Below are 25,824 nucleotides of genomic sequence, written 5' to 3'. Positions count from 1 at the left end.
TTGTTTTGATCCAGATGCTAATTTCTACTGCTAGCTGTATGTCTTTTCTGTCCTTTCTCTACCCACCCCTCAGCCTCGCCCACCGTGCCAGAACATGTTAAAGAAGTGTCCTGCCACTGAGCTGTACTCCAGTTCTCTCCCTTTATTTCCTTCTGATCATTACCACAGATGATTCTTTGTCCATTTGTTTAAGATTTCTTAGTTAATAGATTTTGTTCAGTAGTCAAAATGGCATTTTCATAGGTAAAAATGACTATCTTTTTTAGGTAATCTTGATGTTAAGATTTATCATGCTAAGTAGAGCGTTTAATAAGTAGCATCACAGTCAGCTTTTTGCTTTAGAATGTGAGATAACAGTTGTACTGCTGAAAACCACCCTTAAGTTTTACACTGGCTGTACTCTGTTTCGAAAAGTTGAGAATCTGGTTGAAATTTATAGCATTGACTTTTTCATCTGATGTGTTGTAGGTAAAGTAAAGAATCCTGAATGGAGCAGAAATGAAATTCCACATAGTTGTGGTGAGGTTTGTAGGAAGAAACAGCCTGGCCAGGACTGTCCACATTCCTGTAACCTGTAAGTTGGAGGGATGGATTTCTGGGAACTCGGTGGGTGTGCTTTGCTAGTGCCTTTAAGTACACATACCATTACCACAGAACAAGAGGGGTAAAGAGTGACTCTGTAGTGAGCACTCTGCACAAGTTATTAATCCTTTCCACGGCCATGTCTACTTTATAGACAAAACTCAGGAAGACTAAGCCTCGTGCCCAATGTTGCAGTGCTAAGAAGTGATAGGGCTGGGTATGAAAAGCCAGCGATCCTTCTACTGTTTTGTACCACTAGCCCTAAAAAGAAGAGAGCCTTGGATATCTCTAGGAGTGTATAGGGCACCCAGGGAAAGCACTTGTTTAACATCCTGTATGGTAGGACTTTGAAGTTGGGAGGGGTGCTTGTTTTTCTTTTTCACAAAATTGTGTTACCCATATGATTAATTAGACTTTCCTGTAATTGCTTTTAATTTCCGAAGGATTGCATTTGCCATCATTTAGAATGCCCCTCCCCAGAATACAAATTGCAGACCCTTGTTATCACATGGTGCTAAGAATTGAACCCAGGCCCTCTGGAAGAGCAGCAAGCACTCTTAACTACCCCACCAACTCTTCAGACGCCTATAGATTTTAGGATTTTGTTGTTCTTTAACAGCCCTGGCTGTCCTGTAACTAACTTTGTAGACCAGGCTGGCCTCTGCCTCCCAAGTGCTGGGATTAAAGGCGTGTTCCACCAAATCCAGCTTGTTTATTTAAAAAAAAAAAAACAAAAAAACATGAGCCGGGCGGTGGTGGCGCACGCCTTTAATCCCAGCACTTGGGAGGCAGAGGCAGGTGGATCTCTGTGAGTTCGAGACCAGCCTGGTCTACAAGAGCTAGTTCCAGGACAGGCTCCAAAACTACAGGGAAACCCTGTCTCGAAAAACCAAAAAAAAAAAAAAAACATGAAAGGAGAAGGGGACTAGCTGGAGTGGGAAGAGAGGACAAGAACAGACAATGGGGTGGAGGGTGAACATCATGGGCTTTATTATTTGTGTGTGTGCATGCCTGTATGTGCAGGCCCCAGGACCCACGTGGAAGCGAGAGGAGCATTTTGTGCTGTTAGTGCTGTCGTTCCTCCTTTACATGGCTTCTGGGGATGAAAGTCAGCAGGTCACAGGCTCAGAGAGCAAACACCTTTACTTGCTAAGCACCTCCACTGTGCTGTTTTGTTACTTTGTTTTGTGTTTTGAGACAAGATCTGATGCTATAGCCCTAGTTGCCCTCAGCCACTCTGTTATTCTCATGCCTCACCTTTCCGTGTGCTAGGGTTACAAGTGTGAGCCAACACTGTGCCCAGGAGAGAAACCACTATTTTGAATAATATATATTCATTTTTAAAAAGGCCTCTCCCCAATTTGTAGAAATCCCCAAAATAGGAATAAGAAAGGTGACTTGGGTCAAGGTGCTTGCTGCAAAGACTGAGACCTGGGTTTGAGCTCAGGGGTCTACATGGTAAAGAAGAAGATTGACTCCAACAGCTTGTCTTCAGACCTGCACATGGCATGGTGGACCACGTACACACAAACACGTACAAAATATAAGTGGAGTTTCTTACCCAGTATGATTGACACTGGTTCTACATGAAGACAGTATTTATCAAAACATATTTAAATTCCTTTTTTTCTTCTTCTGACTTCTACAACATTGTGTTCAGATGTCTGATTCTAGCCTAGAGCACATCACTAAGCTCAGTTTCCCATGCCCTCCTGCCCTGTGCTGGGATTCTGTTTCCTACCTGCATGCTGTGCTCGTGTCAGCCACCTTCGCATTGGTACTGCTATCACCAGCTGATGGGACATGTCTGTTCTCCTTGTGGAGTAAGCACATGTGGGCACTGTAGCTCCATTCCGTCTTTCCTTCCGTCCTTCCTTCTCCCGAGAATCCAATCCAGGGTCTCCAATACTAGGCAAGGGTAAAAAAAGGTGGGGGGGGGGCTGGAGAGATGGCTCAGCGATTAAGAGCACTGGTTGTTCTTCCAGAGATCTTGAGTTCAATTCCCAACAACCACATGGTGGCTTAAAACCATCTTAATGAGATCTGGTGCCCTCTTCTAGCCTGCAGGCATACACGAAGAAGGAACAATGTGTACATAATAAATAAGCCAAAAAAATAAACGTGGCAAGGTTTGTGGGTTTTGTTTTGTTTTTCCCAAGACAGGATTTCTCTGTTTAGCCCTTGCTGTCCTGGAACTCACTCTGTAGACCAGGCTGGCCTCGAACTCAGAGATGCACCTGCCTCTGCCTCCTGAGTGCTGGAATTAAGGAAAAGGCATGCACCATCACTGCCTGTCCACACATTGAACCAAAGACCGTATATTTTAAAGTGTCATCTTTGTCAGACCCAAACTAAAACAGGATTTTGAGTTGAGTTGAGATTTTTTTTTTGTTTTGTTTTGTTTTGTTTTTTTTGTTTTTCGAGACAGGGTTTCTCTGTGGTTTTGGAGCCTGTCCTGGAACTAGCTCTTGTAGACCAGGCTGGTCTCGAACTCCCAGAGATCCGCCTGCCTCTGCCTCCCGAGTGCTGGGATTAAAGGCGTGCGCCACCACCGCCCGGCGAGTTGAGATTTATTTATTATTGTCATGTGTAACACCTCTAGCTGTCCCATAACTCTAGAACAGGCTGGCCTTGAACTCACGAGACTTTCCTGCCCCTGCCTCCTGAGTGCTGGAATTAAAGGTGTGTGCCACCACTGCCCGGCTACTTGTTTTTCTAAAATGATTGTTATTCTGAAATGATAATGCTGTCAACTTTTTCTACATAAAAATATTTATTATTGTCTTTTTGAAGCAGTCTTATTTTGTAACCTTAGCTGGCTTAAAGTTCATTATGAAGATCAGGCTGGCCTCAAATTTGCAATACTCCTTCTGCCTGTGCTTCCACAGTGCTGAAACTATTTGCTACCTCATCTGTTTTAAAAATATAATTTTTTTCACCCCAGTTTTTCGAGACAGTTGCTTTGTTGTAACAGTCCTGGAGGTCCTGAAACTCACTTTGTAGACTGGCTTCGAGGTCACAGAGATCCATCCGCCTGCCTCTGCCTCCATCATGCCCGGCCAGTTTGTTTCCTAATTAAGTGTCTTTCGAGAAGTACTAAGGCATTGCATAGTAGGCTTATTTGTGGCCTGTCCTAGTTTGTTTTTGTTTCTGTGGTCAGAAGCTGACCAAGATCAATGGGAAGGAAAGGGTTTATTACACCTTCTGAGTCAGAACCCATCAAGGAAGCCTCAAACGAGCTTAAGCAGGAGCCTGGAGACAGGAACTGAGGCCAGGCTTAAGCAGAGGTCAGGAGGCGCATTGCTTGCTCTTCATAACCCAGGACCACCTTCCAAGGTGCTACCTCCCACTGTGGTGCCGTCAGTCATCAGTCAAGACAGTGTTACAAGCATGTTCACAGGGAGTTTGATGAAGGCAGTACCTCGGCTGAGGTTTCCTCTTCCCTGTTGTCCAGGTTGCCGTATTCACAGCAGGACACAGCTGAAGCAGCGTTGTTTGGATTTTGGTACATATAAATGGTTTCTTCATTAAAGCTTTTTCTCTTACAGTCTCTGCCATCCTGGACCCTGCCCACCCTGCCCTGCTTTTACAACTAAAGCATGTGAATGTGGACGCACCAGGTAAAGTTAGAACTGGACTGAGGAAGAAGTCAGTTTCCATATGCACGATTCACATGTGATTGTCTGATGTAGAAGATTAGTAAGCAGATAGAAGTGAATGGTTGGCATAAATAAAGTCATCCCTGATGTCCCTGGGGACTTGGTTCCAGGACCTCTGGGGTTAAGGCAAAGCTAGAACCAAAGCTCTGCTAGCATCTTGTAAGCGTTCCGGTTGTATGCAGTGCAAACATGCCTGGTCCCAGGACACTGCTCTTGTGCTTCTAGTCTGAGCGTCTCAGATCTGGGCACACTGTTCCTTTCTTCCCTGTTTGAGAGGAAGCTGGGCAGAGTGAGAGAAGAACCCAGACTTCGCCCATCCTTCCAGGGTTCTTTCCCCTTCTGCATACTGCTCAGTATAAGACAGATGAATGATGATTAATTACCTAGGACAGATTCTCAGAGCGAGCCTTCATTTCTCCACTAATTAGAAAAGAGAAAAGCGGGAAAAGCAGGGTAGAACATAGGAACAAAGGAGAAAGAAGTGGAAAGGATGGAGAGAATAGTTGAGGAAATAAAAATTGGTAGGAGGTGGCTGGAGGGATTGCTTGGTGATTAAGAGTGCATGACCATTGTAGAAGACGAGATAGTTTCCAGCACCATGTTGGGCAGCTCACAGCTGCTGGTTACTCCACCTCTGAGGGGTATGATATCTGTAGCCACCGTGGGCACCTGCATCTCTGTTTCTTATGTATGTGAACAGAATTTTAAATAATAAAAATAAAACTTTAAAAATTAGAAGAAAGCATGTTAGGGGCAGCAAAATCAAGAGAAATGTTTACTGGGTGTTAAGGGAAGGGTTTGGATTTTACTGTTATTTTGTCTATATAGTGGGGACTTTCAGAGTAATGTATTTGTATCTTTATAGGCACACAGTTCGCTGTGGTCAGGCTGTCTCAGTCCACTGTTCTAACGCATGTGAGAATATTTTGAACTGTGGTCAACACCACTGTACTGAGCTGTGCCATGGGGGTCAGTGCCAGCCTTGCCGGATCATATTAAACCAGGGTAAGTGGAATGCACGTGTTAGCAATGCTCAATGCATTTTTCTGGAATTGTGTGTTATGTCAATTATATTACAGCAAAACTGCTTCACAGAAGCCTATACTAGAGGGAAGGTTTGGGGGATGGGCATCGAAAACAAGCTCATAGTGAGGTATCTATCTATGTACTTAACCAGGGTTTCTTTTTTTTTTTTTTGGTTTTTCGAGACAGGGTTTCTCTGTGGTTTTGGAGCCTGTCCTGGAACTAGCTCTTGTAGACCAGGCTGGTCTCGAACTCACAGAGATCCGCCTGCTTCTGCCTCCCAAGTGCTGGGATTAAAGGCGTGCGCCACCACCTCCCGGCTTAACCAGGGTTTCTAAAATGAAAAAAAAAAAAAGGCATTTGGCATCTTCATTCAGTGTTGGCAGATGTACAAAATGCTAGTCATTTTGGACAACTGTTTGTCAGTTTCTTTTTTTTTTTTTTTTTAAATATTTATTTATTATATTATGTATATAGCATTCCTTCCACATGTGCCTGAAAGCCAGAAGGGGGCGCCGGGTCTCATTATAGATGGCTGTAAGCCACCATGTGGTTGCTGGGAATTGAACTCAGGACCTCTGGAAGAGCAGTCAGTGCTCTTAACCTCTGAGCCATCTCTCCAGCCCTGTTTGTCAGTTTCTTATAAAATTAAACATATGTATATGTTATGACCCAGCCATTCTGCTCTGATATTTGCGTATCAAGTATGCAGAGAAAGGACTGTACAGGAATATGTGTTTCTAAGAACCTCAAACTGAAAACAACCTAGATGTCCTTTAACTGGAGGAAGGAACAGATAAGTAAATTTTTAACCTTTCTTTTTTTGAGACTGGCCTTATTATGATGGCCAGAATGTTCTCAAATCCCTAGAGTTCTGCCTTCCCTTCCCAAGAAGCTGGGACTAAGGAGTGTACCATTAAATAGTCTTTTGGCCACATATGTAGTTTATTTTGTCACGTGTTGATTCTTCTAGGACCTTTTTCAGCCTTTTCTAGAAATTGAATGCACATTGCTTCTGGGTGTTCATTAAATGCCAAACATACAGCTTAAGGCTGGTTCCGTAGTACTATTCAGGCAGCTGTGACCCTTGACCCTGCTGCTACTCTTATGGTTCTGTCTCTCTTGCTAAGCATACCAACAGCCTTTTGGTATGGAACTCATGATCATTTCCTAATCAACTAGAGAACTCCATTTTGCTTTTATTGTGATTTTCTGCACTACCCTCCTCCCTCCCCCCATGTGTATATATGATTGTGTGGTATGTGTTTGTGTGTATAATAAGCATGTTAAAGTGTGGGCACAAGTGTGTTCCAACAGGTGTCACGTGTGAGCATATGAATACCTGAAATTGGCATTGAATGCCTTCCTTAATTACTTTCTACTTTACTCTTTTACATTTATGGCATTTATGTATTGTGTATGAAAGTATGTATGTGGACACATGGGAGATTGAATCAGTTCTCTCTTTATGCCTCATGAGTTCCAGGGATCAAGTTCTGGTTATCGGGTTGGCAGTAGGCATCTTTACCTACTGAGCCATCTCACCAGCCTCCTTCTCCATTTTATTATTGAGTCCAGAGCTCTTTGATTGGCTAGTCTAGGTAGCTAGCTTGCTCTAGGGATCTCCCATTTTGTCTCCTGAATATTGGGATTATAGATGGCCTTCCACACCTGCCAGCCATTTATGAGGGTTCTGGGAATTAGTTAGAACTCTGGTCGCCTTTCTTGTTTGGCAAGTGTTTCTTTTCTTTCTTTTTTCTGTGTTTGATCACTTTTATACACCTTCCGCCATGTTAAACACACCCCTCCCAGCAGGACTTACCAAACAGGCAATCTGAGACAATTTAAATAGACAACCTGAAGACCCTTACTTTGATCTGCATTCATTTTATGCTGAATTTATTCCCGTGCCATAAGTTTTTGTTTCTTCTGGGATATCTTTTTCTTCTGTACACCCTCCTTTTGTGGCTTTGGGACAGTTTGTTCATTTCAGTGAGGATCATCCATTGTGGCAGGGGGAGCTCATGTACGGATTCATCCTGTGCTCTGTCAGTTCGTCAGCGCATCTTTGGTGCTTTGTTCACTGGTGTGTTCGATGTGTAGACCATCCATCTAAACCCTTCCATCCAGGCTGCTCTGTGTTTTTAAGCACATGCAGCAGAAACTCAGCACTTTTTTTTGACCACTGACCCTGTGTCCAGCCCCACTGTGTTTGGCCTGGGCACACCTACCGCCTCCACCATTGTACCATCAGAATGGCACCCATTGTTCCTTTAAAGTGACATCTTCCAGGTATTTTGGTGGCTTTTCGGATATGCATACCCTTGATGGCCTGGGCAGTTTCATGGATGTTCTTTTTTTTTTTTTTTTTTTAATATTTATTTATTTATTATGTATACAATATTCTGTCTTTATGCCTGAAGGCCAGAAGAGGGCGCCAGACCTCTTTACAGATGGTTGTGAGCCACCATGTGGTTGCTGGGAATTGAACTCAGGACCTTTGGAAGAGCAGGCAATGCTCTTAACCACTGAGCCATCTCTCCAGCCCTCATGGATGTTCTTAAAGTGAACCCAAAAATTTGATCCTCTTTGCGTGATTTTGTAGGTTTTTCTGGGTCAGGAGGGTAGCAAACCATCTTCACAGGTCACCTCAGACCACTTACACCTAGCAAGTGTTTCTCCATTGAGCATTCTCCCCAGGCTAAATGTCCTGCCTGTTAATTTACTCTTTCTTAGTTATTGCTGTATGTTCATTACCTCTGACAAAAAGACTGCTCTGTTTGGGTAGAAATACAGCAAAGAGCCTGGCATGGGGACTGATACCTGAAACCCCTGCCTTTAGAGGCTGAGACGGGAAGAGTGAGAGTTTGAGGCCCACCTGAGCCATCATAACAAGTTCAGGCCAGCCTGCCAAGCCAGACTCTGCCTCAGAAGAAAAGAAAAGAAAGAGAGGAAACAAAACATGCCAAAGGAAAAGGCTGCTTGTAGGAAGCTTTTGGTTGCTAGATTTTGCTCATCAGTTCATTGATCCAAAAGTATGAACTGTTCCCTTTGTCTGTATTGATTCATCCAACAAATACTTGAAGAGATAATGAGTTTTAGAGTGGTGGATAAAGATGCACATATTCTTATTAGAAGACAGAATGTCTTTTGTTTTTTTAATGTGTATGGGTGTTTTACCTGTGCATCCATGCAAGTGTGTGTGTCTGTGTCTGTGGGTGCATGCATGTGTGTTTGGTACTGCATATATGCCTAGTGCCCAAGGAGGCTAGAAGAAGACATTGGATTCGTGAAACTGGACTTACAGGCAGTTGTGAGCCATCACATGCGTGCTGGGGAATTGAACCTGGATCTATAAGAGCAACTAGTACTCTTAACCACTGAGCCATCTCTCCAGCACTAGAATGTTTATTTTTAAAATGTAAAAAGTTTATGTTTCGGTGACTTGAAGCTATCTCTTCCCATATGCCAATAGTTCTGTCTAATACACTATTTTATAGATAGGATTTTTTTTTTTTTTTTTTTATGAGTTCTCACTATGTAGCCCTATCTTGCCTAGGACTTGTTAATAAACCAGGCTGGCCTTGAACTCAATTACATTTAGTCTGCTGTTCATTTTCTGTACCAGTAGATAGCCTAAGTTGCCTTAGGAAAAAATTACCATTAATTAGTTACATGGAATTTCAGTTTTGTTTCTACTCTTTTGGTCACCATTTATCATGTGAGCAAGGTATACATGCATAGATTACTTTGTGATAAATATCCTTTGTGAAAAAAGTGCCCCCCCAAAAAAGATTGTGGGGCAGTGGTGGCACACGCCTTTAATCCCAGCACTCAGAGGCAGGTAGATCTCTGTGGATTCCAGGACAGCCAAGACTACACAGAGAAACCCTATCTCAGAAAAAGAAAGAAAAAATTGTAAAGTGATGCTTATGAAAAAAATTATGTAATTTAATGAAAATAACTCTTCAGATTTAATAGTAGTAGTATCCAAATTATTAAGAATTTCATATTGTGGTAATGTTTTTTAATAGTGAGGCCTATTTGAAAGCATTTGATATAAAGTATCAAGAATACATTTTGCTTGTGTTGAAGTGAAGATGGGGACTCTAGATGTCAGCTGCTCTCCTACCATACCACCAGTTAAGCCTGCAGTGCCCTCTGCCATGTCCAGAGACCTCATAACCCATGGAGCTCCCCTAGCCCTAGGTACTAAGTTGTGTCCTTTTAGTTTGAGGCAGTCTGTTTGAAGGATATGTTGCGAGGCCCTAAGAGATACTGGCGGAGGAACAGGAGCTTTTATTTGTTCCCATGTAAAGCTCTTAGGTGTGTCAGAGAACTGTATAAACCATAGTAATTTCAGCATCATGTCTGATCTATGCTAATGAATATTTATAGACTATTGGGAATATTTTTAAAGCATGGATAGGTTGCTAATTTGTCTTTTAAATTGTGTCCTCAAGTGTGCTACTGTGGCAGCACCTCCCGAGATGTGCTATGTGGAACAGAAGTGGGGAAATCTGATGGATTTGGGGACTTCAGCTGTTTAAAGATATGTGGCAAGTAAGGTTTTACGTTTTCTTACTTAATTTAAGTTGCTTTTAGTTAAAACGTCATTTTATGTAACAGTTACATAATTGTCTATTGTTTCTATTAAAAGGGACTTGAAATGTGGGACCCATACCTGTTCTCAAGTGTGCCACCCTCAACCTTGTCAGCCTTGCCCACGGCTCCCCCATCTGGTGCGATGTTGCCCTTGTGGCCAAACACCTCTCAGCCAGTTACTGGAACTTGGAAGTAATGGTCGGAAAACATGCATGGATCCTGTCCCTTCATGTGGAAAAGTGTGTGGCAAACCCTTGTCCTGTGGTTCCTCAGGTAACTAGTTGACATAAAATTCATTTTATAGAATTTATTTGGGGGCTGAAGAGACAGTGATTAAGAGGACTGGCTGCTCATCCAGAGACCCAAGTTCCATTCTCAGACCCACATGGTGGCTCACAACCGGTTATCCGTAATAGCATTTCTAGAGGATCTGATGTCGTTCTTCTGGCCTACATGAATGTAGAGAGAGCCCACACATGGTGCACAGGCATACATGAAGGTGAACTCTCCATACACATAAAATAAAAATGGAAAAGTCTTTTTTTAATGAATATAAATGTTTAGCAGCAATGATGCTTTAACCAAGTAATAAATGCCACTCTAAAGAGGTTCTCATAAACATAATTATCAAATTTGGACAGGTACTTTTTTATCTTTTTACTCAAAGTACTCTTGTAACAGATTTCCCAAGTGATTTCTCCCAATTTTGTTGACGTCGTTGGTTCTCTGAGCGCCTACTCTAGTACAAACACCATATATATATGGACAAATCCAGCATTCCACACATGTTTGCATGCCATCTTTTGTAATAGGAGCATGCTAAAACAACTGGGGGCCAAATTTAGGTCTGAAATTCCAAATGACAGAGTCTCAGCCAATTAAAGCACTTAAACAGTGCCTTCTAGCTAAGCCTCCTGGGTAGCTGAGGGCAACACCTTGCGCATCATTTTTGGATGGATGCTTTTCTAAGATGGGAATCTTTCTATGCAGCTCTGGCAAGACTGGTACTGTGTATGTAGCTGAGTCTAGCATCAGATTGGTGGGTAGCTTCCTAACACAGTCTCTCCAGGGCTGGATGACTGATAGGAGCCACCATACCCAGATTGTATCATCTGTAAGAAACCAGTCGCTGAAGATAATTCTTTCCCCCTGTGATTGAGCACACATCTTTCTGTGGAGCCCCTCGGGTTTATCAGGCTATTTGCTCTACTCCTGTGTGCAGTTTGGATTGTTTTATATGCTTTCTGAGGCTTTTTGTTGTATGTTTCTAGTTAATATTTTTAGTGTGGCTGCCTCTGATCACTAATGATACCTTGCTTCCTCTTTTGTGACTTCTGGTCATTTGGATATAGAAATCAGAAAATTTCATCAGAATTTCTTCCTAAAGCAGGGTTTTATGTATCCCAGAATTACCTCACACTTGCTATGTAGCCGAGACTAACCTTGAACTTGTGATTCTCTTGTCTCCAACTCCCAAGGACTCTGACTAACAGGCCTTAAATTCATTATATAATCAAATTGACCTTGAAATCCCAATCCTCCTGAGCACTGTAATCAGTCATGCACTCCTTATGAAATTTTAATGCAGTGCTGGGGATCAAACCCAGGGCGTTCTGCAAGTTAGGCAAGCACCCTACTAACTGAGTTACATCTCCTGTCTCAAGAAAGGATAAAACAGAAAATTTTACCCTAAATCTGGTTAGCTTTCAGGTGAATGTAGGTTGTCCACGTCTATAAAGACAACAGCCTCAGTTGGTGGAATTATGGATTGTGACTTCAGAATTATCTGTGATTCCCGGGTAGCTTGTAGAGCCCGAAGCACTTCATCGAAGTCATACATGATTAAATTCTAGGGAGATGTGAATTTAATATAAAGACTTTGCTTGGCACCTAAAGCAAAGGTCTGAAAAATCTATGCTTTGTGTCAGCAAGCAGCATGCATACCAAAACATATTCCAGCAACTGATGCTAGTCTCTGTCTTTGAACGTGCCCAGCTTGGATGAAGGGAAGCTGAGGGAGAAGCACTGACCACATTCTTCTCCCTCAGCTCCACTTTTGGAGTTATTAGGAGTAGAGGTGGAAAAACGGTGTTGGTAGTGAATTGGAAGAATCAGAGTAAGTCGCTGTGATTCTCACTCCCCGCTCTTTCCTTTGTATTGAAGATTTCATCCATACCTGTGAGAAGCTCTGCCATGAAGGAGACTGTGGACCATGCTCTCGTACGTCAGTCATTTCCTGCAGATGCTCTTTCAGGACAAAGGTAAACTGTTAGAATCCCTGTCATCGTCTCCTTTTTAAATGGTGATTGTCAGTGAGGAGGACCCAAAATAACCCAGTTTACTCACTGGATCCCACCTATGTACACTGACGTACCTACCGTGCCCCATTTTTAGGATAGACTGGAGGGTTATAGCACTCACAGTTCAGAGATCAGTCACGGGGTGAGGCAGTGTTAGCAACTGCAGGTGTGAAGAAGGAACAAAGACTGCTCTCGTTTAGCCAAATGAAAATTGGACACAGCCCTCAAAACTCCTCCCCTGAGAGTTTGGACCGCTGCTGAAGTAGCCAACATGCTCACTTAATTCTCCTGAGCTGAAGGTCAGGGGCCCCAGGACCTCACACAGCCTGGTAATTTGGCAGACTCTTCTAATTCACTGAAAAACTGAAAACTATCACAGTCATTGTTACAGTTTTTCTTTTTCTTTTTCTTTTTTTTTTTTTTTTTTTGGTTTTTCGAGACAGGGTTTCTCTGTGGCTTTGGAGCCTGTCCTGGAACTAGCTCTTGTAGACCAGGCTGGTCTCGAACTCCCAGAGATCCGCCTGCCTCTGCCTCCCAAGTGCTGGGATTAAAGGCGTGCGCCACCACCGCCCGGCTACAGTTTTTCTTTTTCTTTTTCTTTTTTTTTAAGATTTGTTTATTTATTTTATGGAAATAAAATATGTATGTATGTACCTCTGGAAGAACAGCCATCTCTCCGGCCCCACCAGTGCAGGTTTATTACTAGGAAGGGACACAAACTAAAATTAGTCAGTGAGGAAACATGTAGGAAAGAATATGAGAAGGGAGCACATGTGAAGCTTTTGTTTGTCATTTGTCCTTCCCCATGGAGTTGGGACAGCATTACCTTCCAGTATCTGACAGTATATAGAGAGTATTCCAGCCAGGAAGGCTCACCGAAGCCTGTGGGTTGAGAAGTTTATTGTACTGGTATGATTTACTACCTACAAAGCCAGTCTGTCTTTCCAGAGTTTGTGTGACCAAAGCCTCAACCTTAAGACTGTCCAGTGTGGCCATCCTGCTTCTTAGACTATCCAGTTGACACAAACCATAAACAAATAATGTTATTCGACTAAACAGCATCTCTTGAGAGTCAAGTACAGAAGTCAAGATTCAGTTTCTAATTTCAGTCTTGGGGAGTCTGTTTGGGCTTTGTGTTATAAAAAGGCATTTGACCATTTTGGAGTTGGGCTTTAATACCCATTTCTTCTCTAATCAGAAGAGGCATGAAGTCTTGGGACGGGGCCTTCTAAGTAATGATCTGTCCTGCTCCTCTTCCAGGAAGTCATTTCTGCACATATCAGGACCTCCTCCGAAGAGCATAGTCTGGGGTGGAGACAGACCTCAGCAGTTGATTCTTTTTATTAAAGTAGCCAAGGGCTGGGCAACCATTGATTCCCAAATAAGTTTGAAGATACAGTTATCTTAACGGATAAGATTAAGAATAAAAGAAAAAAAAGAAAAGTAAACATTATTATGATGGAAATTGTGTTGCGCTTATGAGATATTTTTCTCAACATCACGATGTATGTAAATATTAGTTGTGGAGCCCGTTACACTTTGTAATTGCCACACTGACTGCAGTAGTTGGGTGTAGCTTAGTGATGGAGTGTGTGCTGAGCGTGTAGGATTTTTCTTTTCTTTTTTTCAAGATAGAGTCTCTGTGTAGCCCTAGCTGTCCTGGAACTCTCTTTGTAGACCAGGCTGGCCTCAAACTCAGGAATCTGCCTGCCTCTGCTTTCCAAGGACTGGGATTAAAGTCACATATTGCCTGACTACGTGGATTTTTCACAAATGTTTCTTGTAATGGGGTGAAAGCAAATTTGGGGGGATGTTGTTTTGTTTGTGTGTGTGTGTGTGTGTACACGCATGTGTGTGCGCATGTGTGTGCATGCATATTTGTGTGAGGGTTCCACATCCCTTGGAACTGGAGTTATGAACAGTTATGAGCTGCCATGTGGGTGCTGGGAATTGAACCCAGGTCCTCTGGAAGAGCAGCCATCTCTCCAGCCTTTCTTTTCTTTTTCTTATTGATTTGTGTTTTGTTCGAGACAGGGTCTCAATCTATAGCCCACACAGTACCTCACAGTACTGCCCAAGCTAGCCTTGAATTCAAGGCTGTCTTCTTGCCTCAGCCTCCAGAGTGCTGAGATTGTAGGCATGCCCTGCAGTTTTGTACACCTCCACATTTATTTGCAGCTCCAATGGCCAGTTTTGTAAATCAGAGCCATTTTTACAAGATGAGCCAAATACAGGGCAGCTTCTAGGCAGCCCAGCTCCTTCCTCCTCGCATGACTGAGTTCCCCGTCCACCGGCCTTACCGCACGTGTTCCACTCGACCGTGCAGCCGCAGAGGGCATGTGGTAGCCTTTGGGGGTCCTCTAGCATGGCTGAAACCACAGTCATAGTTTCAAAGTTCAAAGGTCTGCAGTATATTTTTGGCTACAGTATTTTCATGTAGCCAAATACTTGACCTTAAATGACAGCAGATTCTCACCTATTTCAATTTTTTGTTTTGTTTTTCGAGACAGGGTTTCTGTCTTTATTCCTGGCTGTTCTGGAACTGGCTCTGTAGTCCAGAGTGGCCTCAAGTTCATAGATACCCACCTGCTACAGCCCCCTGAGTACTGGGATTAAGGGTGTGTACCACCACCACCCAACTCTAATTTCAATTTTTAAAAATTATTTTTTAATGAGTTTATTTTTTGAGATAATGTCTTATTGTGTTGTCTGGCTGTCCTTGAATTGGTTGTCCTGACCATACCTTCCAAGTGCTGGGATCACGGGTGAGGGCTAGCATACTTATCTTAGATTCTTCATTCTTACATCCGCTTTTCGTGGATTTTACTGTTTGTGTCCTGGTTAGGTAATTGTTTCCCTTTGTTTTGATACCTTTAGCTACCCCTTTCTTTCCAGATTTAATAATTCCTAATCTGCTCTTAAGTTTCAAGATCATACTTCAAAGATTGTTGGAATCACACTACGTAAAAGTCAGGAAATCTAGGGTCACTGGCATAAGTGAGCTGGCTCCAGGCCGGAGTTGGCGAATAATGCAGTTATATTTTGTGTTCTTCTGCAGGATCACTTTTATTACTTCTAAAGTAGCTATTGTTTCTTTTTCTGTAGGAGCTTCCGTGTACCAGTCTTAAAAGTGAAGGTATGACTATAAAGGGGCACCAAAGGACTTTCTGGAATGTGTATTCATGAAATGTTGATTTATGTCATTTAAGATTGTCCATTACATTTTTAACATTTACAGTAAAGGGGGAAATCATGCAATGAATTCTAGTTAGTAGATTTCTTGCGGGGCGGTGGGGAGCTGACTGAACTAAATACATTCATGTCTATAACTTACTTTGAAATACTTTTTAAAAATTAATTGAAGCCAGGTGTGGTACATGTATAAACTTTTCTTGTTTTCTTTCATTTAGCATCTTTTTTAAATTTGCCATTTTTATGGCTGAATAATACTCCATTTTGTTAATATATACAGCATTTTATTTATCCATTATTAGTTGATATCTATGTAGGTGATTTCTACTTTTTGACTACCGTGAATAATGCCATTTTAAAACTTAAATATTAGTTTGGTTTTTTTTTCTTTTTTAGACGGGATTTCCATGCTCCAGCTGGCCTCTAACTCACTCTGTAATCAAGGATACCCTTGACTTTCTGATCTTCCCAGCTGTCTTCCAAATGCTGGAATTATAGGCATGCACCATTATGCCCAGTTTTTTGGTTATTTTTTTAATTATAATTTATTTTTACTTTCTGTGCACTGGTGTTTTGCCAGCATGTATACCTGCGTGAGGGTGTCAGATCCCCTGGAAACTAGAATTCCAGACAGCTCTGAGCTACCATGTGGGTGCTGGGAATTGAACCCAGGTCCTCTGGAAGAGCAGACTGTGCTCCTAACCACTGAACCATCTCTCCAGCCCTGGTTTGTTTGTTTTGTTTTGTTTGTTTTGAGGCGGGGTTTGTCTGTGTAGCCCTGGCTGTTCTGGAACTTGCTCTGTAGACCAGGCTGGCATCAAAGTCAAGGATCAGCCTGTTTCTGCCTCTCAAGTGCTAGGATGTGTCACCATACCAGTCTGTATGCCCAGTTTTCAAACAAATTTTTGTTTAAATAACTTTTTAAAGGTATATTTTATTTATTATATATAATGTTTTGTATGCATGATTGCTTATGCCAGAAGAGGATATCGCATCTCATTATAGATGGTTGTGTGACACCTTGTGGTTGCTGGGAATTAAACTCAGGACCTCTGGAAGAGTAGTCAATGCTCTTAACCTCTGAGCCATCTCCAGCCCCGTAATAATTAATTAATTTTATTTTATGCACATTAGTGTTTTTGCCTGCATGCCTGTGTGAGGGTTTCAGATCTTTTGGAACTAGAGTTATAGACAGTTGTGAGCTGACATGCGGGTTCTGGGAATTGAACCCGGGTCCTCTGGAAGGACAGTCAGTGATCTTAACTGCTGATCCATCTCTCTAACTCCTAAATAACTTTTAAACTTTTTCTTTTTTTTTTTTTTTTTTTTGGTTTTTCGAGACAGGGTTTCTTTTCTCTGTGGCTTTGGAGCCTGTCCTGGAACTAGTTCTGTAGACCAGGCTGGTCTCGAACTCACAGAGATCCACCTGCCTCTGCCTCCTGAGTGCTGGGATTAAAGGCGTGCACCACCATCGCCCGGCTCATTTTACTTATTTTTGAGACAGGGTCTCACTTTGTGGCCTAGACTAGCCTACTACTCATTATTTGTAGCCCAGGCTGGCCTTAAACTTATGCAGGTCCTCTTGTCTCAGCCTCTGGTTTGAGTGCTGTAATTGTACATGTAAACCCACAACACCCAATACTGGTTTTTGTTTTTTGAGACCATATCCAGGACTATTCTGGGGCTCACTGTGCAACTAAAGATAACCTTTAACTTCTGACCCTCCTACCTATAGCTTCTGAGTCCTGGGACTACAGCTGTGCACCACCACACTTGGTTTGTGCAAGTTCTAGCCCTACCAGGCCTACGCAGTGACAAAAACATTACAGCTGTCATAACATTGTAAAATGGGTGGGGTTTTGGTTTTCATTTCCTTAATGGCTAATGATGTTACACACCTTATGTTCTTATGGCCATTTGTGTGTGTTTGTTTGTTTGTTTGTTTTTAAAGATTTATTTATTATGTATACAACATTCTGCCTCCATGTATGCCCACATTCCAGAAGAGGGCACCAGATCTCATTACAGATGGTTGTGAGCCACCATGTGGGTGCTGGGAATTGAACTCAGGACCTCTGGAAGAGCAGCCAGTGTTCTTAACCTGTGAGCCATCTCTCCAGCCCTTGTGTGTCTTTTAAAAGGGGGGAAAGATCGCTCCAAGTCATTTGTACTTTTTAAAAATTAGGTTGATGGTCTTTCTGTTGTTGTCAGTTTGTAATATGTGTCTGGATCATAGATGCTTTTGAGGTGTGTGATTTGCAAATACGTTTCCATTGTATGAGTTTTTGCTGCTTCTTTATGGTGTCCTTTAATTTTATATACAAACGTTTTTTGTTATTGTTGAGTCCAATTTATATTTTTTGCCTTTTGTATGCTCCTTAGGCATCCTGGCCCTTCCCCCCCTCCCGTTCTTTTTGGTGAGGATTGAACCCAGGGCCTCCCATACATGGTAGAAAAGTGCTGTAACACTGAGCTAACCTAATTCTCTAGTTACTTTTGAAAGTATATATAAAACATGGAATTACAGTCCATCTTTTCTTCTTTGTATGTGGTGCTGGAGACCACTTGGGCCTTTAGCAGACTCTATATGCACCCTACCACCGAGTGAATCTCTAAGGCCCATTTGAATTTTTGTTAGATATGTGTGTACTCCATCTGTGAAGAATGAGTGTACCTTTTCTCTCCATCCTTACCCATACTATGTATTAATCAGCTTTGGTTTGTTTGGTTTTGACAGGTGAGAATAAAATTTGAAAAGCATTTCATCAGTAATTTATTTACTTTATTACTTATGTATTTCTTCAGCCTATAGTCACTCATAGGTATGAATGTTCACATCTTTTGCATGTTTTATTTCTTTAATTGGCTATAACAGATGCTACATTTATGTGTGACAAGCGGTGTAACAAGAAACGATTGTGTGGCCGGCATAAATGTAACGAGATATGCTGTGTGGTAAGTAGACTTAGCATTGGTCGGTGTAGTCGGATTCCATTCATCTGGAAGCCTCAACCCTCTAGAATGTGACCCAGATTTGGAAATCGACCTAAACGGTAGAGTTTCTCCCACTCCCCACGTGAGCTCAGCAGACAACCTTTTTAGGCTTTTAGTAGCATCCGCTGCACAGGCAAGAAAGGGATGTGTGGAAGGCCTCCTCCGACCCCAATCCTAAGAAGCTTTAGTTTTTGCTTTTTGAGATTTCCTTCTATTTATTTATTTTGATTTTTTTTTAAAGTTTTGATGCAGGGGGGGCGGTGTCTGTTTTGGTCAGTATGGGGTTTGTATATGTGAGTGTAAATGCCTACAGAAGCTAAAGGTCAGCTCTTACCTATTGCGCCATCTCTCCAGCTCCCAAGACAACTTTAGAATGGGACTGTGTTGTCCCAGCATAGTGGGCCATGTCAGAGGCCAAAATAAGTATGCTGGGTTTTGTTTGTTTGTTTGTTTATTATGTATACAATATTCTGTTTCTGTGTATGTCTGCAGGCCAGAAGAGGGCACCAGACCTCATTACAGATGGCTGTGAGCCACCATGTGGTTGCTGGGAATTGAACTCAGGACCTTTGGAAGAGCAGGCAATGCTCTTAACCACTGAGCCATCTCTCCAGCCCGGTTTTGTTTCTTTTTAAATACAGGTTCTCCATATATTGCCCTAACTGGCCTAGACATTGCCTTATAGACTAGGTTGGCCTTGAACTTAGGATTTTTAAAGGCACAAGTTTCATTTATTTAAAATAATTGTTAAGTAGAATTAATTGTAGGTCCTCTACGTGACATTGGTATTCTGTTAATCTATATGTATATACATATATATGTAATGAGATGCTGTATGATACATATAAGTACAGCAACATATATATATACATACAAACAAGGGAGAATAATAACAATAACAAGGTAGTGTAACTATATATGTGTATATGTTATGTAGATATGCTTGCAAACTGCAGAGTTCCTTTTTTTTTTTTTTTTTTTTTTTTCTTTTTTTCTTTTTTGGAGACAGTCTCACTATGTAGCCTAGCAGGCCTGGAACTTACTATGTAGGCAAAGGCTGGCCTTTAACTCACAGAGATCTGCCTACCTCTGCTTCTGCTTCCCAAGTGCTGCTATTCAAGGCATGCATCACAACACCTGACACAATCTTTAAAAATTCATATTTTGCAGCTATGGAGATAGTTAAGTTAGTAACTTACAAGGATGAGGACTTTCGTTTGAATCCCAGCACTCCTTAAAAATGCTGGGCACAGGGCTGGAGAGATGGCTCAGAGGTTAAGAGTACTGGCTGCTCTTCCAGAGGTCCTGAGTTCAATTCCCAGCGACCACATGGTGGCTCACAACCATCTGTGCTGAGATTTGGCGCCCTCCTCAGGCGTGCGGGCATACATCGAGGCAGAATGTTGTATACATAATAAATAAATCTTTAAAAAAAAAAAAAAAATGCTGGGCACAGCCGGGCGGTGGTGGCGCATGCCTTTAATCCCAGCACTTGGGAGGCAGAGGCAGGCGGATCTCTGTGAGTTCGAGACCAGCCTGGTCTACAGAGCTAGTTCCAGGACAGGCTCCAAAACCACAGAGAAACCCTGTCTTGAAAAACCAAAAAAAAAAAAAAAAAAAAAAAAAAATGCTGGGCACACTGGAGGACCAAGAAGGCTGAGTCTGATGGAGTAAGACTTTGCGGATATACTCCTCCTAGACAAAGGGGTGGAGAGAACCACAGGGCTGACTGTACTACCCAACATTTTTCACTGTCTTTGCTATTAATTTAACATCTATTGAAGAGAAGTGGGTGTGCTTATTTTTTTTTTTTTTTTTTTTTTTTTTTGGTTTTTCGAGACAGGGTTTCTCTGTGGTTTTGGAGCCTGTCCTGGAACTAGCTCTTATAGACCAGGCTGGTCTCGAACTCACAGAGATCTGCCTGCCTCTGCCTCCCGAGTGCTGGGATTAAAGGCGTGCGCCACCATCGCCCGGCTGTGGGTGTGCTTATTTAACATTGTAAAAAAGAAAATGCTTGATTCCCAGTGCTGGAGAGACATAGGCAGGAGAATCCCTGGAGCTTGCTGGCAAGCTGTTCTAGCCCATTGACGAACTCCAAGTTAATGAGAGACCTTATCTCAAAGGAGATGAAAGTGTTCTGTGAGTGGGACCTGAGGCTGGCCTCTGGCCTCCTCTCATTCCCACACACGTGCACCTAACACGCATGTAAAAACCCTTGTCTTGACAGAGAAAAGAGTGATGCTGTTGTGTTCTGTACCAAGGTGGGTGAGTCAGTGTTTGGAAATCTAAAGAACTTTCTATCAGAAAGTTCAAAGCGAAGCAGCGAGGTAGCACAGCAGCCATCCACACTGCATCCAGCTACAATAGGTGTCTGCTCATGACTAATCTCGTGTCAGGCCTGTCTTCCCCTTCCCTTCATAATGTGTGCAGCCTTGTTGTTATTTTGTTTATAAAATGGAGAAGAATCATGAACAAATAGAAATCTCTCCTCTTAGGACAAGGAGCACAAGTGTCCTTTGATTTGTGGGAGGAAGCTCCGTTGTGGCCTTCATCGGTGTGAAGAACCTTGTCATCGAGGGAACTGTCAGACCTGCTGGCAAACCAGTGAGTACCTTCACTGCATTCGTAAAGAGTTTCTGGAGCCGGTCGTAGTGCCCTATGTCTTTATTCAGCACTTAGAGGCAGAGTGAGCCCATCTCTGTCAGTTTGAGGCTAGCCTGGTCCACATAGTGAGTTCTGGGACTGCATATAGCTAGAACTACATAGTGAAACCCTGTCACAAAAACAAAACAAGTTTCCTGGCATATTTTGAGCAGGTGGTTTGCTTAGATTGGTAAGAGTTATTGAAGTAAGCCTTACTATTTCAAACATGTTGTAGTTATTGTTAGCCAGACATTCACATAATGAAAGTACAGGAGACAGCAGGGCAGTGGCAAGAAGATAGCAGGTGTGTAAGTACAAAACCCCAAGTTCAACCCCCAGAACTAGGCAGGGGGCTAAATAAATGACAAAATTAAATATACCCATCTGTGTATATTATTATATCCCAAACTCAGGAAGGCTTGTTTTCTTTCATGTATGCCCTCAGGTTTTGATGAATTAACCTGCCACTGTGGCGCCTCTGTGATCTACCCACCAGTCCCCTGTGGAACTAGGCCTCCTGAGTGTACTCAGACCTGTGCCAGAGTCCACGAATGTGACCATCCAGGTGAGTCCCACCGTCTTGCCACCCCTCATGACCTACTCACAGCCTGTGGGTTAGCGTGTGGCAGTGTAGAGGACTCAAACCATCTGGGCTAGCTGCCGTTGCTCCCCTGCTTCTGTGAAGGTGTATCTTGTATCTGTCATCTAAGCCACCGCCAGTGCTTGGCCACACGCTCACAGTCCTCCAGCTGTCAGACGCATCCCAGAGTGTGGAGGAACCTCGTTTGTTTCTCAGACTCCTCTTCCTTTGTTGCCTCAACTTTTTGTACATATTTCAAAATTGGACTTTTTTTTTACAGAATTAAAAATAATTTAGTTAAAGCTCAGCAGGTAAAGGTGCTTACTTCCAAGCCTGGTGACCTGAGTTTGATTCCTTGGTCCCTGTGGTGAAAACTAACTTCTGAAATTTTTTCTCTGATCTCCATGCACGTGCCATGACACACGCACATGCACACATATTCACACACAGCAAAAAAAAAAAATTTAAAAAAAAGTAAATATGATTTTTAAAAAAATCTTGAATTTGGTTTTTGTTAGAGAAGCAATATGTTTCTTAAGTAAAATTAAATTATAAAAAATTTGGGCTTGAGTTGTCTCACCAGTTAAGAGCACTGGCTGTTCTTCCAGAGGACCTGGGTTCAATGCCTAGTACCCATATGGCAGTTCACAACTGTCTAAAACTCCAGTTCCAGGGAGTCTGGCGCCGTCATGTACAGGCGTTCATGCAGGCAAAGCACCACATAAAAATAAACTAGTTTAAAACTTTAAGTCAAAAGATTGATATTAAATCACCTACTATATAGCACTTTTTAAAAATATTTATTTTTAATTATGTGTATGTCTGTGAGTATGTACATGAATGCACAAAACATAAGTCCATTCCTCCAGATAGGGAGCCCACAACAGACCAAAGTACAGATACCACCAAAGTCCATCTTGGTGAGCCCGTGAGTTTTATTGTATTGGTTACTGCAGGAGCAGAAATGACTCAGTAACAGCTGAATCAGCATAGCGTACCCCAGCACAGGTGACAGCTCACAAAAGCTGGGAACCTAGAGCCCTCCGCAAAACCTGCGGGAGGCTCAACACTGGAGAGTGTCCTTTCCAGGTGCCTCAGCTGATCTAAGCTTCTTCTAGGCAGCTGGTCAGGTCTCAGGGTCTTTGCAGCTTGGTTTGTCTGAGAGCGACCCTCTGCTGGCTTTTTTGACTCCGAGAAGGAGGGAAAGACCAAGGGACCTAGTGAATCTGGTCAGTTTCAGGAACTTCCTGAAACTATTCTGAGTTAGTTTGCCTTCTGGCTTCAGGAGCTTCTGTGGATGGTGGACTGTTCCGATCTCAGAGGAACTGATAAGCAGCAGTCCGTTGTTTTACTTACTAACCCCACAAAATAACTCAGGGCCCCGGATCTGATACCTACATGAAGTCTAGCCATGTGATTTGAATTAAAATTAGATGGCTGGCTCTCAGTTTTTTAATTTAATATAGTAAAACAGAACTAAACAAATTTATCATGAAGTAGAAAACCTTTTTTTGGGGAAACTTAGAGTGATCTTCCCAGCATGGTTTGTAAATTCCTTTCTTGGTCATCATACCATCATGAAGTGTCCAGGCCAGTTCCTGCCCAACCCCTCTTTTCTACTAGCTTCCAGGAATTAGAGATGATGTCCAGATCCTGCTGGGTAGCATCCTTAGTAAGACCTTTAAAACTTACACATTGTGGTGTGCCTGCTTTTGTTCAGCGTTCATTTTCTTGAGTGTCTTTTGAATATCCAGCATGGTGTCAGTCAGAGGGAACTTCAGAGAATGAAAAAAATCTCCCATCACTAGAGTCTCATGTTCCTGAGAGTTAGAGAATAGTGGTCAAATGCCTATATATGCAGTTGGGCCAGCTCGCAGCCTTGTGTTGGAGACCTAAAAACATGAGGGAGTATAGGAAGCTTAGATAGGGTACTCACTTAATCTGTGGCACTGAGAGTAATCAATAGAAGCATTTAAATCATTAAAAAATTATTTTGTATGGATGGGTATTTTGCCTACCCGCGTGTCTGGTGACTGGAGACCAGAAGAAGGCATCCGATTCCCTGGAACTGATCTTCCAATGGTTGTGAGCCACCATGTGGGTGCTGGGAGTTGTGCCATCTGTGCAGCCCACAGCAGAGCATTTTACACAGAATAAATGACAGCTGTCTGGACATTAGTTACCGGTTCACACAGAAGCACAGGCAGACCAAGTGGCTATCTCCCTTAGCTTTTTTTCTCATTCTCGCTCATTTTTCTTTTCTAAAGATGTGTGTGTGTGTGTGTGTAAGTAAGTAAGTAATTGCTGCATGTATGGGTGCCAGCATAGGCAAGAAGAGGACATTCAGTCCCCTAGAGCTAGTTACAGCCAGTTGTGACCCATTGGCATGGGTACTGGGGCCCAAATTTGAGTCTTCTGGAAGAGTAACAAACTTTAACTGCTAAGCCGTCTTCCTAGCACCAGATGCTCATTTTCCAGTACTCAAATATAAAACCAGTTATGTTTCTACTTCCTCATGATCATTTAGAATAATTCCTAACTCCGGGATCTAAAACACTTATAGCATGTTTATAGTATTTGTGACCTTATTCAGACATTATTTCTAACGTTCTGTTTCTGTTTCTGCAGTGTATCATTCTTGTCATAGTGAGGAGAAGTGTCCTCCCTGCACCTTCTTAACTCAGAAGTGGTGCATGGGCAAGCATGAGGTAAGTTTGCTTTCTCCTAGTGTCCGTAGTTCCAGTCAGAAATGTATGCTTAGTTGCTTAAACATTTCTCAAAATGTTTCTCAAGTCTCATTTCTCAAAATAAACATAGTCTAAGAAGCAGAAGCTTTCTGTTATCACCCTTCTCACTTTTGTGTCAAAAATTCCATACAGTAAAATGTATCAGGGGTTGGCAACATAGCTCATCTTAAAGACACCGTAACACAGCCGACAGTCTGAGTTTAATTCCTTTAACCTTACATAAAAGGTGGAAGGAGAAAACTGCATAAAGCTGACCTCTGACCTTCACATGGATGCCAGAGCATATTTGTATGTACACACACAGGAATAATGCAGTAAAATAAGTTTTTGAAGTTGATTTATTTCATGTGTATGAGTGTTTTGCCTGCATGTATGTCTGTGTACTATGTATGTGCCTGGTGTCCGTGGAGGCCAGAAGATCCCTGGAACTACAGTCACAGATGGGGTTGTAAACTGCCATGTAGTTGCTGGGACTCAAACCTGAGTGCTCTTAACTGCTGAGCCATCTCTCTAACTCGGATCTATCATTTTAAAATCTGATTATAACCTTGAAATGTAGCAGAGTTGACCGTGAGAGCACATGCTGTGTGTTGCCCTGGCTGCCCCGAACTTGCCCTGTAGACCAGGCTGGCCTCAAACTCAGAGATTCATCTGCCTCTGCCTCCCAAGTGCTGGCACTAAAAGTATGCAATACTACCACTGGGTTGTGTAAAATTCTTAAACAGTGTATTTTAAATATATAAATAAATGAGGCTAGAGAGATGATTCAGCTGTTAGGAACACTTGCTGATCTCCAGAGGACTTGGGTTTAGTTCCCAGCACCCACATGACAACTCACAACCATCTGACACTCCAGTCCTAAGGACTCCTGTGTCCTCTTCTGACCTGAGGGAATAAGGCATGCGTACATGCATGCAGGCAAAACACTTACACAAATAAATAAAATTTTAAATATCAGTGTATATTTAGGAGCCAACAAGATGGTTTAATGGATAAAGATGCTTGTCAAGCCTGGCAACCTGAGTTTAATCCTGGGTCACATGGTAGAAGAGACCCAGCTTTCTCAAATTGTCCTCTGACCTCCACACAACAGCTGGCACATATGTGATCACACACATTGACACACACACACACACAAACATTGCAATGTTTTTTAAAAATTACTTTATCTATTATGTACAATGTTCTGCCATTATAGATGGTTGTGAGCCACCATGTGGTTTCTGGGACCTCTGAAAGATCAGCCAGTGTTCTAAGCTCTGAGCCATCTCTCCAGCTCCAAGTTAGAACTTTTTAATGCACATTTATTACAGATAGCTGAGAAAATACCGTTCTGGTACAAAAACACTTTTTTGTTGTGCTGCAGGTTAAACCAAGGGTTTTGCACTGGTTGGGTATATTGGTTAGTTTTAAATAACACAACTTAATACAACCTAGATGGACCAGAGGAGAGATTTAATGAGAATTTAGACCAGGTTAGCCTGTGGGTATGTCTTTGG

The 25,824-nt window shown here is 42.4% G+C and overlaps 1 protein-coding gene and 1 non-coding gene across 3 annotated transcripts in view; both read left to right on the top strand.

The window, feature by feature from the left end:
- Nfx1 (nuclear transcription factor, X-box binding 1) overlaps positions 1 to 25,824 on the top strand; it is a 58,387-nt gene that overhangs the window by 16,544 nt on the left and 16,019 nt on the right. For both annotated transcript variants that reach the window (XM_057790484.1, XM_057790485.1), the window contains exons 5-15: positions 469 to 574; positions 4,131 to 4,202; positions 5,107 to 5,246; positions 9,728 to 9,827; positions 9,925 to 10,142; positions 12,033 to 12,130; positions 15,275 to 15,305; positions 18,237 to 18,316; positions 20,851 to 20,959; positions 21,444 to 21,563; positions 24,207 to 24,286. In XM_057790484.1, coding sequence (XP_057646467.1) covers positions 469 to 574; positions 4,131 to 4,202; positions 5,107 to 5,246; positions 9,728 to 9,827; positions 9,925 to 10,142; positions 12,033 to 12,130; positions 15,275 to 15,305; positions 18,237 to 18,316; positions 20,851 to 20,959; positions 21,444 to 21,563; positions 24,207 to 24,286 — 1,154 coding nt within the window. The remainder of the gene's footprint in view (positions 1 to 468; positions 575 to 4,130; positions 4,203 to 5,106; positions 5,247 to 9,727; positions 9,828 to 9,924; positions 10,143 to 12,032; positions 12,131 to 15,274; positions 15,306 to 18,236; positions 18,317 to 20,850; positions 20,960 to 21,443; positions 21,564 to 24,206; positions 24,287 to 25,824) is intronic.
- On the top strand, positions 19,994 to 20,102 carry LOC130888318 (small Cajal body-specific RNA 4). The gene has a single exon (XR_009058450.1). It is a non-coding gene; the product is annotated as a small Cajal body-specific RNA 4 (non-coding RNA).

Source organism: Chionomys nivalis, chromosome 16 (assembly GCF_950005125.1).
Source record: "Chionomys nivalis chromosome 16, mChiNiv1.1, whole genome shotgun sequence".
NCBI lineage: Eukaryota > Metazoa > Chordata > Mammalia > Rodentia > Cricetidae > Chionomys > Chionomys nivalis.
Note: the sequence above shows the minus strand (reverse complement) of the source record. Positions and strands in the feature narration are given on the sequence as shown.